The 14,987-nt window shown below is 43.1% G+C and overlaps 1 protein-coding gene across 1 annotated transcript; it reads right to left on the bottom strand.

Moving 5' to 3' along the window:
- Positions 1-10,937: 10,937 nt before the first annotated feature.
- LOC134071014 (uncharacterized protein F54H12.2-like) lies at positions 10,938-12,245 on the bottom strand. Its single transcript, XM_062527578.1, has one exon. It carries the CDS (start codon positions 12,243-12,245, stop codon positions 10,938-10,940), a length of 1,308 nt encoding a protein of 435 aa, XP_062383562.1.
- Between the last annotated feature and the right edge of the window lie 2,742 nt (positions 12,246-14,987).

Genomic DNA, 14,987 nt, shown 5'->3' with positions numbered 1-14,987 from the left:
TTGATGTCATTATCTAAAAAAGTTTTCAAGCTAAAGACACATTTTCTGTGAATGATGATTGCTACCTATTCGTAAGCCGTAGGCTATGTGTTGATACACTTTGTTTCAATCTTGTGAAATCAGAAGAAAAATTGCAGATTTTTTTCAAACCCCTACATTGGGTGCCCCATTAGAGAGATATAGAACACAACTGTTCTCAAACTTGACAGTTAATCGATAATGAGCACTTAAGTCATCAAAAATTGACATTTAATCGATAATATGTCAACTTTTGACAACTTTTTGACAGGTCACCTGACCACTTAATGCATCAAAAATGACAGGTAATCAATGAAATAGATGAATAATAAATGAGTTATTGACTAATAAATGAGCGTCTGAGTAATTAAGGTCAACTTTTGACAACTTTTTGACGGGTCACCTGTTGAAAAAATAAAAAAATGAGAGTGGATCAATAGGGGGTATGAATAATAAATGAGTCTATGAAAAATAAATGAGGCGTTGAATAATTAATGTCTTTGGGGAAAAGTGTGTAACGGTTTTTTTTCAAAAGGGTGTGAATGAGGTCATGCGGTTCAACTTTCCTTTGGAGTGATGTCCCGGGAAGGGGTTAAGCTGGAGAAAAGGGGGATGAGGTCATGGTATTGATTTTCTGCGAGGGGAGTGGTGCTGCTGCTGTTGTAACGCTGCTGAATGGTTACAGAGGGTGTGACGGCTAGGATGTAACGGTTCCTTTTAGAGCTTCTGAAAGTCTGAAAAAAGAGATAAAAAGGAGAGGAGAGGAGGTAGGTTGAATGTTGTTTTTTTATTGTGATTATGGTAAGCATATAAACAAATCGTATTATGGTTCAGAGGGGGTACAGTCCATGCTTTCGCAAGATAAATTAGAAAACTGATCCGAGAGACTCTCCATCTCCACATCTTGGGTGTCACCGGGAACGGCGGGTGGAGGTAGAGAGGAGGAGGAAGAGGATGGAAGAAATAAAAGACTTTCCACGCGTTGCCATATTTTCTTCAAGGTTTGAAAATAGGTGGGGAGATCGTTGAGGAAGAAAGAAAACGTGACGGGTGCGAGAGAGTGTTTCCCCTGATCGTTCAGTCTTTTAAAGTGTAAAAGATCCACATCTCTTGAATCCTGACAGAGTCGAATTCTCAGACATTCGGCCTCAGACCCTAGGCCTCCGTCGCCCTCCACGTACAGGCTCGTTGTGGAAGGTTGAAGCAAGATGGGAGAAATCAATATTTCAATGAGAGAAGAAAACCCGCTAAAGGGGAAATAAATGCTTTCATTCACAGACTGACAAGCCAGCATAAATTTCAGAAACTCTGAGTGAGACAAGAGTATGGTTTGTTCTTTATGAAAGGGGTATCTTCTATACATCACTCCCAATTGAATGTGTTTCATAGAGAGTGAAAACCTCCACAAAAAGTCCCGTTGCCTGGAAAGGGGAACGCGTTCCCAACACCTTCCATCTTCAAATTCATTTTCAGACAAATGATAAGCAAAAAATGGCTTCCCTCCCATGTGGCGTTTCATGATGATGTGCTTCCTCAGAGTAACGGTCTGCTCGTATGACAGAGAGGAAGAGCAGGGGAGGAGGACCTATACGGGAGTGTGTGTGTGTGTGTGTGAGTGTCTGTGTGTGTCTGTGTGTGTCTGTGTCTATGTGTGAGTGTGTATCTGTGTGTGTGAGAGTGTCTGTGTGTGTCTGTGTGTGTGAGTGTGTGTGTGTGTGTGTATGTGGGTGTGTGAGAGTGTCTGAGTGTGTGTGTGTGTGTATGTGGGTGTGTGTGTGGGGGGGAGGTGAGAGAGAGAGAGAGAGAGAGAGAGAGAGAATGAATTGAATGGAGAGAGTGGGGTCGGGCCTATGATGATGGTTATAGTGGGTATGTGTGATTTATATGTGTATATGTGAGTGAGAGAGAAAGAAAAAAAGGTATATGTGCGTGTGAGTGTGTGAGTGTGTGTGTGTGTGTGTGTGTGTATGTGGGTGTGTGAGAGTGTCTGAGTGTGTGTGTGTATGTGTATGTGGGTATGTGTGTGGGGGGAGGTGAGAGAGAGAGAGAGAATGAATTGAATGGAGAGAGTGGGGTCGGGCCTATGATGATGGTTATAGTGGGTATGTGTGATTTATATGTGTATATGTGAGTGAGAGAGAAAGAAAAAAGGTATATGTGTGTGTGAGTGTGTGTGTGTGTGTGTGTGTGTGTGTGTGTGTGTGTGTGTGAGAGAGAAAAAGGATCTGGGGGCTCTAGATGCGCCTGGGTTGTGTGTGAGAGAAGGCTCGGGCCTATGAATCTGCGGGATCGTGTGTGGCTGTGTGAGTGTATGGAGGGTGTGTGTGAGTGTGTGAGTGATTTCAATTGTAAAATGAAGGTGATACAAGTGTTACAACTGATGTATGTATGTACTGATGTACAGAGAAGGATGCGGCCTATGTGCTGGGTTGCGTGTGTGAGAAAAGGTTGGAGGTTGAACAGGGTCGAGGTTGAACATTATTGACTAGGTCTCAGGTTACCCTCCTTCCCAAGTCTGACTTCATACATCAGGGATGTTTTGTGAACTAAAGAGTGGCTTTGATTCCCAATAGATTTCACCTAAAAGCCATCATTCGACATGATTGGGAAGAAGAGAGGGGTATTAGGACCTGTGTATTTGTGCACAGGCATCTCTGTCCCATCCACCACCATTCAAGAGCAAAAAAATGACGTAACCCTAAAGTTCAATATGAAGCACTTATGACCTATGAAAGATGTATGCTTTTTCTCACCTTCGAAGGTATTGATGAGGAAAAAAAGTCAACTGATATGTGATAGACAGCTAGTAAAGAAGTATATAAGCTTTCCTCAAAGATGGGTCATAGTATTTGCAACGCTCTTGGAAGGACACGTCTACGTTGTGGCAAGGAGTCAGAAAGACACTGCAAGCAAAAAAAAGCAACTCTGAAAGATGCCTTGTCAGAACAGGTAAGATGATGATGAATGTTTTCTTGAATTTATGTTTGAAAACTACTTGATGATATGGAGTATTAAAAAAATATATACGGTTTTGATTTCAGATGTGATGAAAGACCAGAAACGCCCTTATTTTTGGACGAGGGTAAGTGTTTTTCAAATGTTTTTTTTGTTTTTTTGTTTGTTTTTTTAAAAATGAGGATACCTTAGACGGATGTTTTTTACGTTCTTTTCTCTATAGAAAATGAGGATGAAGTGAGTGACGCTGGAGGTAGGCCTAAACGATGATCATGTTTTTTTTTTATTCTGTTTTTTTGCCTATGTGTGTGTGTGTGTGATATGACTGTGTGTTTCCCTTTGACCGTCTAGTCTTCATTGATCCTGATGACAGTGGAGAATTAATGGACGATACGCCATACGTTGACGGTAAATTCATTTCATTTGGTTTAGATTCAATGTGTGCGCTGGGGTATAGTCTATATGTTAACCCCGTTGGTTTTTTGTTGTTTTTATTGTTTCAGATCTATTATATTGCCACGAACGGATCGGATATTCCTCCGGTGAAGATAGCACTTACGAGCCTACAGTTCCTCACTCTCCGACGCTGTTGAGTCCAGAACTTCCCCTGCCAGAACTCAGAATAAGTCCGACTGATTTCTCTGTCGTTCCATCAGCACCTCCACCATCACCGGCTCATGCTACTACCTCTTTCCCCCCCTTTCTGTCGTGCGCACAGCCAATCATCACAACGCAAGGTCAGCCATCCCTTCCTGCCTATCCTCACCAGTACAGCTCTGCTTTTCTTCACGCCGAGGAGATAATTAGGGTGATACTACACCAACAAAGAGACTTGTTGATGAGAGAAATACAGGTGTTGCTTACGCATTTCTGGAATGAATTGAGCCAGAGAATTGCTAACGACAATGCGCTCAATGTGATTTCATCTCATTTCACTCACATGTCAAATGTACTGCACTATGATTCCCAGCAGCATTTGAATGAGATTCTTCAGGCGGCCCTTTTTTCGCTTTGGCAATTTTATTTGAATTCTCACGGTTTCTGAGAATAATTGTAATTATTCTTGTCATTGTATGATTATTTATTGTTTGTTGTAGCCTAGTCTAGAAAAGATGGGGGACGATAATATCCCTCCAGAGTTCCTTGATTTAATGGAACAAGTGAAAGCTTTAAATCCTCAAGCCTCTGCTATTGATTATTTGTCATCCGACCCTGCATGTTCCTCTAGCTGTGTTAATGAGAATGAGTCTGTGCGGTCACCCCCTCATGCATGTCCTATAGAAAGAAACATGTTGCAAGAATATGATGATTTAATTGAACAATTGAAGGATTTAAATCCTGATCGTGTCGATGATTGTATCGTTGTCAATCCCAATGTGAACTATAATGAGTGTATCCCTGTGAATCCTGCGCTATCGGATGATGTGAATGAGCACGGCCCATCTGACGGGTGTATTATTTCTGATAGCGATGATGATGATGATGATGAAGACTGTATCTCTGAACATTCTGAAAATTCTCAACATTCTGAACATGATGAAGATTGTGAAAACTCTGTAAATGACCCCGACTTGTCTTTCTCTAGTTCTCTGGAAGGGAGCAGTGTGGGGACCAGCGCTCAGCAGGCTGGTGCTGGACGTGATAATATTTCAATTCGTCATAGAGAAAAATTTAATAACGTGGAAATGAGACGGAGTTTCAATTTTCCCGTCTTAGAAAACCACGTTCCAGATTACTATGAATTTTACACCGGGGTGTTATCGAGCATAGAGGAGATGATGGAAGAAATATCGTCTCACGTCAGAGAGGGAAGCCTCGTGCAAATTTCTTTCCAGAGCGAGAGACTGTCACAGCCTCTCTCGGTAATATTACGCGACGGGGAAAATGATCTCGCAGAGGTGTACGCGATTCTTGATCATCTCGTCCAATCTGGGACTTCATTTATCTCGGGGGATGATTTGGAGATTGTAATCAATACCGTGCACCCTCCGCGTGGGAGCGGAGCGAGGAGGAGAAAAGCGGTCTCCTTGTTTCTAACAGATATTATAGAGAATAAGGCCAGGCATCTTTTCATCGTTTCCAATAGCGAGAATCTCTGTTTCAGCATCGGCGTTGCTCTCCTGCTCAACCCTAACATAAGCGACTCTCAGGCCTCTGCGGAGGGCAAGCGACTTCATACGGGGGTGGGACTGAGCGAGCAGAGGTCGGTGAGTTTAGATGACATTCACTTATTTGAACAATATCTCCAACTGAGAATCGTTATATTGTTTCTCTCGGAGGGGAAAATGTGTCATTTTCAAACCCACGATAACATGACCAAGAAAAGCATATTTCTGTTTTTACATCAGGGTCATTATTACGGTATAAAAAATGTAAGAGGGTTTGTAGGTTGTGGATTTTTTTGCGAGTTTTGTCTAGCCTCATGCGACAGGAAAGAAACTCATTCGTGTTTCATGAATTGTTCCGTCTGCGGACAAAGCGGTTGTCAGACCGAAATCCTTAAATTCTGTCATCAATGTCACAAGACTTGTAGATCTCAATTGTGTTACGAGCGACACCTGGAGCCGAAATGGCACCCTGAAGCCAAGCAATATGCTAGTCTTTGCGACCAGAAGAAAAAATGCCCGTTGTGCGGGTTGCATTATTACGTAGGTCTCGTGAAGCGCAAGCGACATGTATGTCAGAATAAAAAGTGTCACGTCTGCGGCGAAGAGTTTACCGTTGACTCGGGTGATGATGACGTGGGTAAAAGACAGATGAGTGACGATGAGATCAAAGCACACTTATGTTTTATCCAGCCGTTACCTCCCCCGCAAGAGCTATGTGATAAATATATCTTTTATGATTTTGAAACGAGGCAAGATACAGGTACGCACATCCCCATATACGTTAGTGCCGTGACCAGCCGTAACGAATCATTTAGCGCTCAGGGGGAAGAATGCGTGGAGAAGTTTTTTGCACGTTTCAGAAGAGTCAAATATACAAACTATACGTTTATGGCCCATAATGGAAAAAGTTACGATCATTATCTCCTTTTGCAATTCCTAACGGAGAAAGGAATTGTACCAGAAATCATTCTGCAAGGCTGTAAGATTTTATACATGTACGACTCGAGTTTTAAACAGAGATATATCGATTCGTTGTCTTTTTTGCCAATGCGTCTCTCTGAGATGCCTCGGGCTTTAGGCTACAGCGAGAACGAGACGCTGGCTAAAGGTTATTTCCCTCATTTTTTCTCTTCTCTCTCGACGCTAAATTATATCGGTCCTTATCCTGCTCCTGAACATTACGGGTACAATGAAATGAATTGTAAAGACAGAAGTAAATTTTTAGACTGGTATCAGAGTGTCAAAGATCAAACGTTTGATTTTGCTCGCGAGATGAGAGCCTACTGTCGCAATGACGTCAACATTTTGAAAGAAGGCTGCTTGAGATTCAGGAGTGAGATCATAGCTCAGACAAACATTGACCCTTTTAGTTGCATTTCTCTTCCGCAGCTCTGTTTTAAAATATTTCGTACAAATTACTTGAAGCCCCACACGCTGGCCATCCCCACCCCTTTGAAATACCAGAACCAATTTAAATGTTTCTCCCAAATCTCCATTCAGTGGATGGAGTATCTCTCACACTCTAGAAACATTTTCATTCAGCATGCTCTTAACGGCGGAGAGCGTAAAATCGGTTCTTTTTACGTGGACGGGTACTGTGATGAACAGGGACTCGTTTTTGAATTTATGGGCTGTTGGTACCACGGGTGTAGTCACTGCGTAAACCATTCTGACGTTTGCGTTTTGACGGGTCAGACTTTTGGTGAAATGTATGACAAGACCATGGACAAAATTGAAAAATTACAATCTCAATTCGGTTTTCCTGTGGAAATTATATGGGAACATGAGTGGGAAGAGATGAAAAAAACACAAGAGGACGTGAAACGTTTCATGTCAAATTATGAGATTCCTCCCTCTTTCTGTTACAGAGATGCGCTGTTTGGAGGTCGTACATCCGCCATTTCTCTCCGTTACAACGTGGCAGAGGGAGAAAAAATTCACTATGTGGATTTCGTAAGCTTGTATCCCTCCGTACAAGTCAAACACGACTTTATAAAATCCCACCCCGTCGTCATACATCGCGACTTTGAAGACCCGAAAGAATATTTCGGGCTTATACAGGCCAAAGTATATCCTCCTAGAGGACTCTATTTTCCTCTGTTACCCTCCAAAACAAAGAGTGGAAAATTAGTATTTACACTCTGCAGAACTTGCAGCGAGATAAACAACCAGACGACAAACTGTGACCACACGCAGGAAGAGAGGGCGTTAACGGGGGTTTGGGTCACTCCAGAATTCAGTAAAGCCATAGAACTGGGTTATAAAGTGATCAAAATTTATCAAGTGTGGTATTTCCCCGAGAAAAGTCCAGATCTTTTCAAAGGATACATTCTGTCCTTTCTGAAAGGGAAACAAGAGGCTTCTGGTTTCCCATCAGAGATGAATCAACAACAACGGGAAAAATACATGTCAGAATTTGAACGGTATCACGGTGTCAAATTAGATGAAAAAAAAATATGCCACAATCCTGCCAAGAGACAAGTGTCCAAGACCTGTCTCAATGTATTGTACGGAAAACTAGCTCAAAAACTCACTTACACGCAAACAAAATTGGTGACTAAAGCCGAAGAGTTTTTTGACTTTTTATTTTCTAGAAAATACGATTTGCTGGAATTCTCTTTTTTGAATAAAGACGTAGCCTTGGTTCAGTGGAAATACATTAATTCTTTTCTAAACCCAACACCTAAAACCAACGCAATCGTATCCGCTTTCGTTTCCGCCTACGGGAGGTTAGAGTTGTATGAAAAGCTACACATGTTACAGGAACGAGTGTTGTATCACGACACGGATTCTGTGATTTACATATCTCGCCCCGGGGATGAAGAAATCCCGCTGTGTCCTTTTTTGGGCGGGATGACCAGCGAATTGGATCCCTCTGAATTTATTAAACATTGGATTTCTACAGGTCCGAAAAGTTACGCGTATCACACCTCTGTCGGTAAAGTCGTTTTGAAAGTCAAAGGTATTAGTCAGACTTTTTTAAACTGCGAGAGAGTCAATTTTGAATCCATGCAAGGATTGGTCGATCGTTTCCTCCACGACCCCCCATCCGCCGCTCCCATAATAACATCTCACAGGAGAATAAAAAAAAATAAGAGAGGCTTCACTTTGACCACCACGCCAGTGCAGAAACAGTTTGGGGTCGTGTATGATAAACGAAGACTGATGAGGGACGGAACAAGTTTGCCTTTTGGATACTGATTTTAAAAATAATAATAATCATGTATCCTGAAACCCTTGACTACGACCACCGTTTTCAGCTACCGTTTAGTTGCATCGTCGTAGGGCCGTCTTTCTGTGGAAAAAGTTTCTTTGTTAAACAAGCCTTAGAAAATAGCGAGGCTGTTTTTAACAGACATCCGGATAATATAGTATGGGTGTATTCTTCCTATCAGCCCATGTACGACGAGTTGCAAAGAAAGCTAAAGGTGACCTTTATGGCAGGTTTACCCGAATCTCTCAGCGACGAAAGTCTTTTTCCTGCGGGCGTGCATCATCTTCTGATATTAGACGATGTACTTTCATACGGCGCTCAGCACCCCGAGGTATTGAAATTGTTCACAGAGCTGACTCATCACAGACAGATTTCTGTATTTTACTTGACTCAGAATCTATTTCATCAGGGCAAGAACAGTCGTACCATCAGTCTGAATACGAATTACATGATTCTCTTTAAAAACCCGAGAGATAGACAACAGATACGTATTTTGGCGGGGCAGGCGTTTCCTAGAAAGCAAGAGTATTTCCTAGAAAGCTTTGAAGATGCCACGTCTCTGCCTAGAGGCTATTTAATATTGGATTTTAAAGCGGAGTGTCCAGAATTTTTTCGACTGCGCACAGGATTACTTCCTACTCAGACGGCTGCCGTTTACGTGCCTAAAAGATAGATAGAGAGAAAAAAAAGAAAAGAAAAACACAGCCATGTCGGAGAGGATAAAAAGGAATTTGGGTTTTTTTAAACGCTTAATGCACGCAGACTCTGGGAGGAGAACGGGGATCCTGAAGAGCTGTTCAGCCGATTCTGTGCAGGCCATTTGTGAAATTTGCTTAAACGCCTTAAAAGGCAATATTCCTCTCACTTCAAATCAGTTTAAGAAACTTAAAAAAGGCAAGAAAAACATAAAAATTTTAGCCGATAAAAAAACAGCTTTGAGCAAGAAAAAAAAAATATTGCAGAGGGGAGGATTCCTCGTGCCTCTACTCAGCGCTGCAATTCCTATGCTAATCAGTCTTTTTACCGCCAGACGATGAAAGAAGGAGAAAAAATATTTCTGGTTTCCAACGACCAGATGAACAGGCTGAGGTACGGTAATGCAAATGAACAAAGTCACATTAGACAAAAGGCAGAAGAGACCTTGGATCAAAAGATGAGAAGCGTGTTACAACGTACGGATCTAAATGCTCACGATAAAATTAAATTGTACACTCAAACGCTGCAAAGATATCTCAATTTGATCAAACAAGGTTCTCAGGAAAGTCAAGAAATTAGACTATCGCTCCCCCAAGAGGAGGAGCAAGCTACTGCTGCTTCTGCTGCTACTGATGCTGTTGCTGCTGCGGTTCCGGAGGTAGCCTCCGAGGAGAGGGGGGTCAGCGATAAAGTCATACAGGAGGTGATGGATCATTTACCCGCTAATCAGATTAAAAAAGCCCGTCACATTCTCAAAAAACTAACGCATGAAAGAGCTCATCCTCTCTATGACGAACACGGGCAATTTATCTCCCAGGGCGTGCCTGTAAGAGGTTCGCACATAGTGGATTTGATGAAAAACCTCTTGGCTCCGCAGAGAATTGCCGTTCACAACAGACCTCCGGGGTGGCGGAGTTTCTTGAAGGAAGTCGCGGACCGCCACGTCCCTCTGACTTCCGTGATTAATAACGACGCTCGACATAAAGTACAAGTCATGCGAGAATTTTACACTTCTACACCGTTCGCCGTGTCTAGAACTCAAAACGTTCCCCCTTCCCCTATGGGTTCTCCTATTTTCCCTCCTCGAGAAAAAAAGAAAAAAAGAAGAGAAAGCCTGGTAGAGGATATAAGAGATGAACCCCCACCGTGGGACTCGTCCTCTTTCGATGTAGACGATTCCTTTTCTTTTCCCACCCCCGCCTTCGAGAAACAAAACTGGCTGGTGACCTGACTCTCACGTCTCTGCTCTTTTTCCCACCCCCACGTCATCCTACCCATGTGCATGCTGATTATGATGTAAAAGTCGATGTAATAAATGACAAGTACAAATGCTCGTGTTTAATAAAGATGTTTTTTATTGAAAGTACAAGCTTTGTCAACAGTTGTGGCATTCTTTGAACATTTGCAGGGAACACGCATGTTGATAAGAACGAGGGGAAAAAGATGAATGTTTTAGACACCTCTGGTATTTTTTAACAAACTTTTCTACCATGACATCATTTTCCCGAGGATTCAAAGTATACAGTTCCATGACTTTTTGCATGTTTAAGCCTCGGGCTCTTTGACACAGGAAAAATACACAGTGTTGTCCGCAAAGCTCGGATGATTCGTCTTGCACCTGCAGTTGGCTGTAAGTGATGTCTTTGCCTTTCTTTTGTAAAAATCTCCAAATGTCCCGTGGATAGTGTGGGAATAGAGGCGAATTCCCAAAAGAGTCAAAAAAATCAACCCGTTTATCATTTTCCAAAAATATAGCCAGCCAATGTTCTCCGCTCTGAGTGTGAGGGTGGGTGTTCACCACATAGCCACAGGGGGTTTGGCTCTTCCGGTGGGAGGGGATGAGATCACACGGCCACACACCGGCAAACTGTTTCCCCAGCAGGGGCGATAGAATTTTTTCCAATTCCAAATTATTCATTTTATTAATTACTATAGCAGACCTAGTGCTAGTAAAAATCGGTCAGCACTTGTCTGCGAGAGTTAATTTCCAAAATGGAATCGAAAGCCGCGTAGACGACCAGTGTCATTGTCTGAGGCAAGGCTTGATTAAACCTCATGTCTAATCTTAGACAGCCGTTGTTCATGGGGCTCAACACCCCAGAATTCTCCTCGTCGTTAGTTAAATTGAATAAAAACAGACAGTAGCCGTGGGGAAAATCATTTTTTGTAAAGATGAGACTCTGATCTTTCATATGCCTGCCGCTGGCCAGATAGAGGTTATAAAACTCGCGGGCGCAAATGTCTTGCCCAAATTGTGGTTGAAAGGGTTTGGCGGGAATCTGTCTACCGTCTTGAGAAAGTGTCAAGTACTCGCAGTTGGCGTGTTGAAAATTAAAGGGGTTCAGATGATAAGCGCCCGTAAAAGCCTGGTGATCTACCATACCCAACACCACATAGCTAGGAAGATGACCTAAAAATAAATTCTCCTGAGTGCAAACCCGACTGCCCGCGGGGATAGAGAAAGTCTTTATCGTTACTCTGGACAGGGGGTACAGAGCGTTGCTCGTTTGCAACGCCGCGGCGTGTCCGATCTTCACGGCCGGAGACACGCCCACCTTTTTAACAAATAGAGAGGCCGCCAACAGATTCAGTTTAAAATCAGAGTTGGTCGGCGCCATCAAACAAAACTGATCTTTAGCTCTGGTGAGTTTAATCTTGACGTCCACCCCGTTCAACAGCAGCCTGTCGCTAAAAAACAAATCAGAGTGCAAGGCTCCCACAAGTTCAAATTCTCGGGACTCGGCACTCACGGCGCCTCTCTCGTTGAAGCCTAAATTGGTACCCCCCATGCGCGTCACGTCCATGTGCCCCGCGGTGTCTTTACTGAAGAGACCCGCGCTGAACTGCGTTTCCAACGTGGCTTTTGAATAATTCAGTAGGCACTCGAGGATAGAGCGGTAGGGATGAGTATTGCTGCTTTGTGAAATGAGTCTTTCCCCTACTCTGACGTCGCATTGGCTAAATAATGTCTGTATTGGGTAATTAATCACAGAAACGGCGTCATTGTCAGCAAGATCAGAACCGTCTCCTTTAGTGATTTTCAGACGCAGGTAAAGATGCACGCTCGACAAATCCAGGTAACGTTCACCGTCCCCAGGAATGAAGAATTCCACGGGACCGTTTTCGGTGAGTGCTGCTATGGGGGACACTTCCACGTAGGTCGTGTCTTCCACCGACAGCTGAGTGAAAGGCGGAGCAAACAAATCTAATTCTGATTTGGTGCATTCCGATGATCTGTGATGAAGCAGGGCCATCTTGGTTTAATTAGAATCTAATTAGAAAATATCTCTAGATTTTTTTCTTCTCTTGACAGAGATGCGCCCCTTCCCCGACCGTCTTTTGACTGAACTCCTTTTTTTGCTCACTCTCCTTTTTGCTCTACGTCCAGGCGGTTTGAAACGGTTAGAAATGGCTATTAATCCGCTACCCTGTTGGGGGGAGGAGGAGGAGGAGGAGGTCATCTTTCTGATGAGCGCCGAACCCGCTTCGGAGGCGATATTTTTAGCCGCTTCTTTCAAATGGGGTTTAGCAATGTCAAATCCTCTTTTGGCCAAAGGGATGAAAAAACGAAAAAGTTTAGAAAAGACGGATCCTATCCCTCTCCCGTGCTGCCCGTAAACCACGGGAGTGCCCTGAAAAGCCCCCAAACCTCCAGCCTGAGATTTGATGGCGTTGGATTGAGAAAGATAATAATGAATATAACGATTGGGGTCTTGATGAAACTCGTTGGCATATTTCATGTTGCAGGCGCTAGGTGGATGGGTCGGATAAGAAGAGTTTTTTTTTTTTTACCTCAGAGCAGACAGAGTGGGGTTGATCTGTCTGAAGTGTAATTTTATAATGACCTTGCCGTAGGTAAAGTTGACAAATTTATCCTGATCCGTTTTTATTTCCATTCGGATGCTTTCGATATGAGATTGGGTGACTGGGACGTAGTGCGGTCTGCCATATCGGAGCGTAATGACATCGTTGGGATTGCCTTTTATCTCCAAAGTGCCTAGCAATTGCACGTAACTGTCCCCCACTCTCTGATAACCGACGATATCGCTGTAGATAAAAAAATTATACCGCCCGGCTTTAATGTCGCAGGGGAACATTCCCTCTCCGCCCAGCGTGGGGATATCCTCGCTACCCGTTCCCAAAATGTATTGCATGGTAGGTTTCACTTGGATATAGATATTGTACAGAGGGGGCTCCGAACTCCCCACCATAATGGTGCCTCTGTCGTGAGCTGTAAATTTTACTCTGTTTCTCACGGGCGAGTAGGACAGTTTGATATTTAATTTCTCCCGGTCCATGGCCGCGTTGATTTCCCCGACCAGTTTGTGCATGTCGCTGTAGAACCCCGGTCTAATAGAAATCCTCCTCTCCTTCACTTTTTCCACACCCGTGTTCACCGTAGGTATGTAAATAACCTTCATGGTGTTTTCTCCGGCAGGCACCGTTTCGAACGTGTGCGGGTAGATTATTTCAGACGCGCCCACCTCCCAGGATCCGTTTAATTCTATCACTTGAGCTAACTGAGTCACGAAATTAGACGTGGTGTTATTAGGATAAGTCTCCATGCTGTTGTTGGAAGGCAGGGTCACGTAAAAATCATTTTCCTCCATGTTTAACTTTTTTTGTCATCTATTTAGTTATTTGTTTTTTTTTTTTTTATATTGGGGAGAACGGCCTTGGCATCTTTAAGATCTTTGGCTAATATCCAAGAATTAAATTTCTCGGGCCAGTTCCTCCATTTGACAAAGAGATAAGATTTCCCCTTCTTGACGCTCCTCCGGACGATTTTGTCCACGTAAAATGACCTGTTCGGAGACAACTTGGCTAATTGAAGTTCAGGCTCGTAGAAGCTGCCTTTAACCTCTTCTCCTTCCAAATCTTCTAGCTTGTACATGGGGGGTCGACGCGGAAGCACTTGTGCGATCGTAAATATTTCATCCGTGTAACCCTGTTCAAAACCTTTGTCAAAGACGCCTCGTATTTTAGACAAACGCACCGTATCCCCCTTTTGAAATTTAAACGTTAATGGATTCAACCTTTTTTTTTTTTTTTTTTTTTCCCCGTATAAATTGTGAAATACTTGCAGAGTGTTGTCGCTCCTCACATCCGAAGGCTTCATGCCTATACTGGAATGAACGGAATGATTATAGCCAAAGAGTAAATCGGGCAAAACGTCCACATATTTTCTAGTGTTTTGAGCCGTAAAGTACCTCCACATGCGCGTTTTTAAGGTCCTGTTAAATCGTTCTATTACCGAAGCTTTTACATCGGAGGACGTGGAAAAGTGTTTGATGTTATGTTTTTCATTCAGTCGTTTAAAATGTTTATTAAAAAACTCCTTCCCGTCATCCGTCTGGAGGCGCTCAGGCACTGAGGATTCTTGTAGAATGGATTCGAAAGCTTCGCTCACTTCCTTTCCCGTTTTACTTTTCAATACTCTGGCATAAGCCTTTTTAGAAAACACGTCAATCACCGTCAAAATATATTTAGCCCCCTCATTTTCCTTCTGAAGCGCCTGCATGTCGCACAAGTCTGCTTGAAACTGGTATAACGCGCGTGGCGCAAACACTCTATTTCTGACAAAGTGAAGACGGACGGGTCTGTGTAGCGCGTAGGCGTCTTGCTCCATTAACCACTCTTCCATCTTTCCCTTATCTACTTTTTGACGTCTTTTGTCCATTTTTTCTTTCACGGCTTTCATGAATCTGTCTTTCCCACCCAACCCCCCTGGGGACGATGGGTCGTAATACACTTCTTTGAAAATCCTCCCCCATTGCGGAGGCTTATCCCCTTTCCTCCTCTTTGCCATCATGAATTGAAACAACACCTCTCTTTGTACGTGTCTTTTATTGACTGATGGCGCATGCGATTAACAATACAATACAAGTTACACTTTTACTTAACACAGCGTGGAATACACGTTTTTGTTTTAAATACATCACAATGGATACACTTTAGTATTTAAAGGATTAAATGTCACAGAAATGTCACAGATT

The sequence above is a fragment of the Sardina pilchardus genome, chromosome 23 (genome assembly GCF_963854185.1).
Source record: "Sardina pilchardus chromosome 23, fSarPil1.1, whole genome shotgun sequence".
NCBI lineage: Eukaryota > Metazoa > Chordata > Actinopteri > Clupeiformes > Clupeidae > Sardina > Sardina pilchardus.
The sequence above is the reverse complement of the archived record's forward strand: the minus strand, read 5'-3'. Positions and strand labels throughout refer to the sequence as shown.

What these genes read in the sequence shown, in the direction of transcription:
- LOC134071014 (XM_062527578.1), bottom strand. Translation starts at nt 12,245, where the DNA reads ATGGCCCTGCTTCATCACAGATCATCGGAATGCACCAAATCAGAATTA.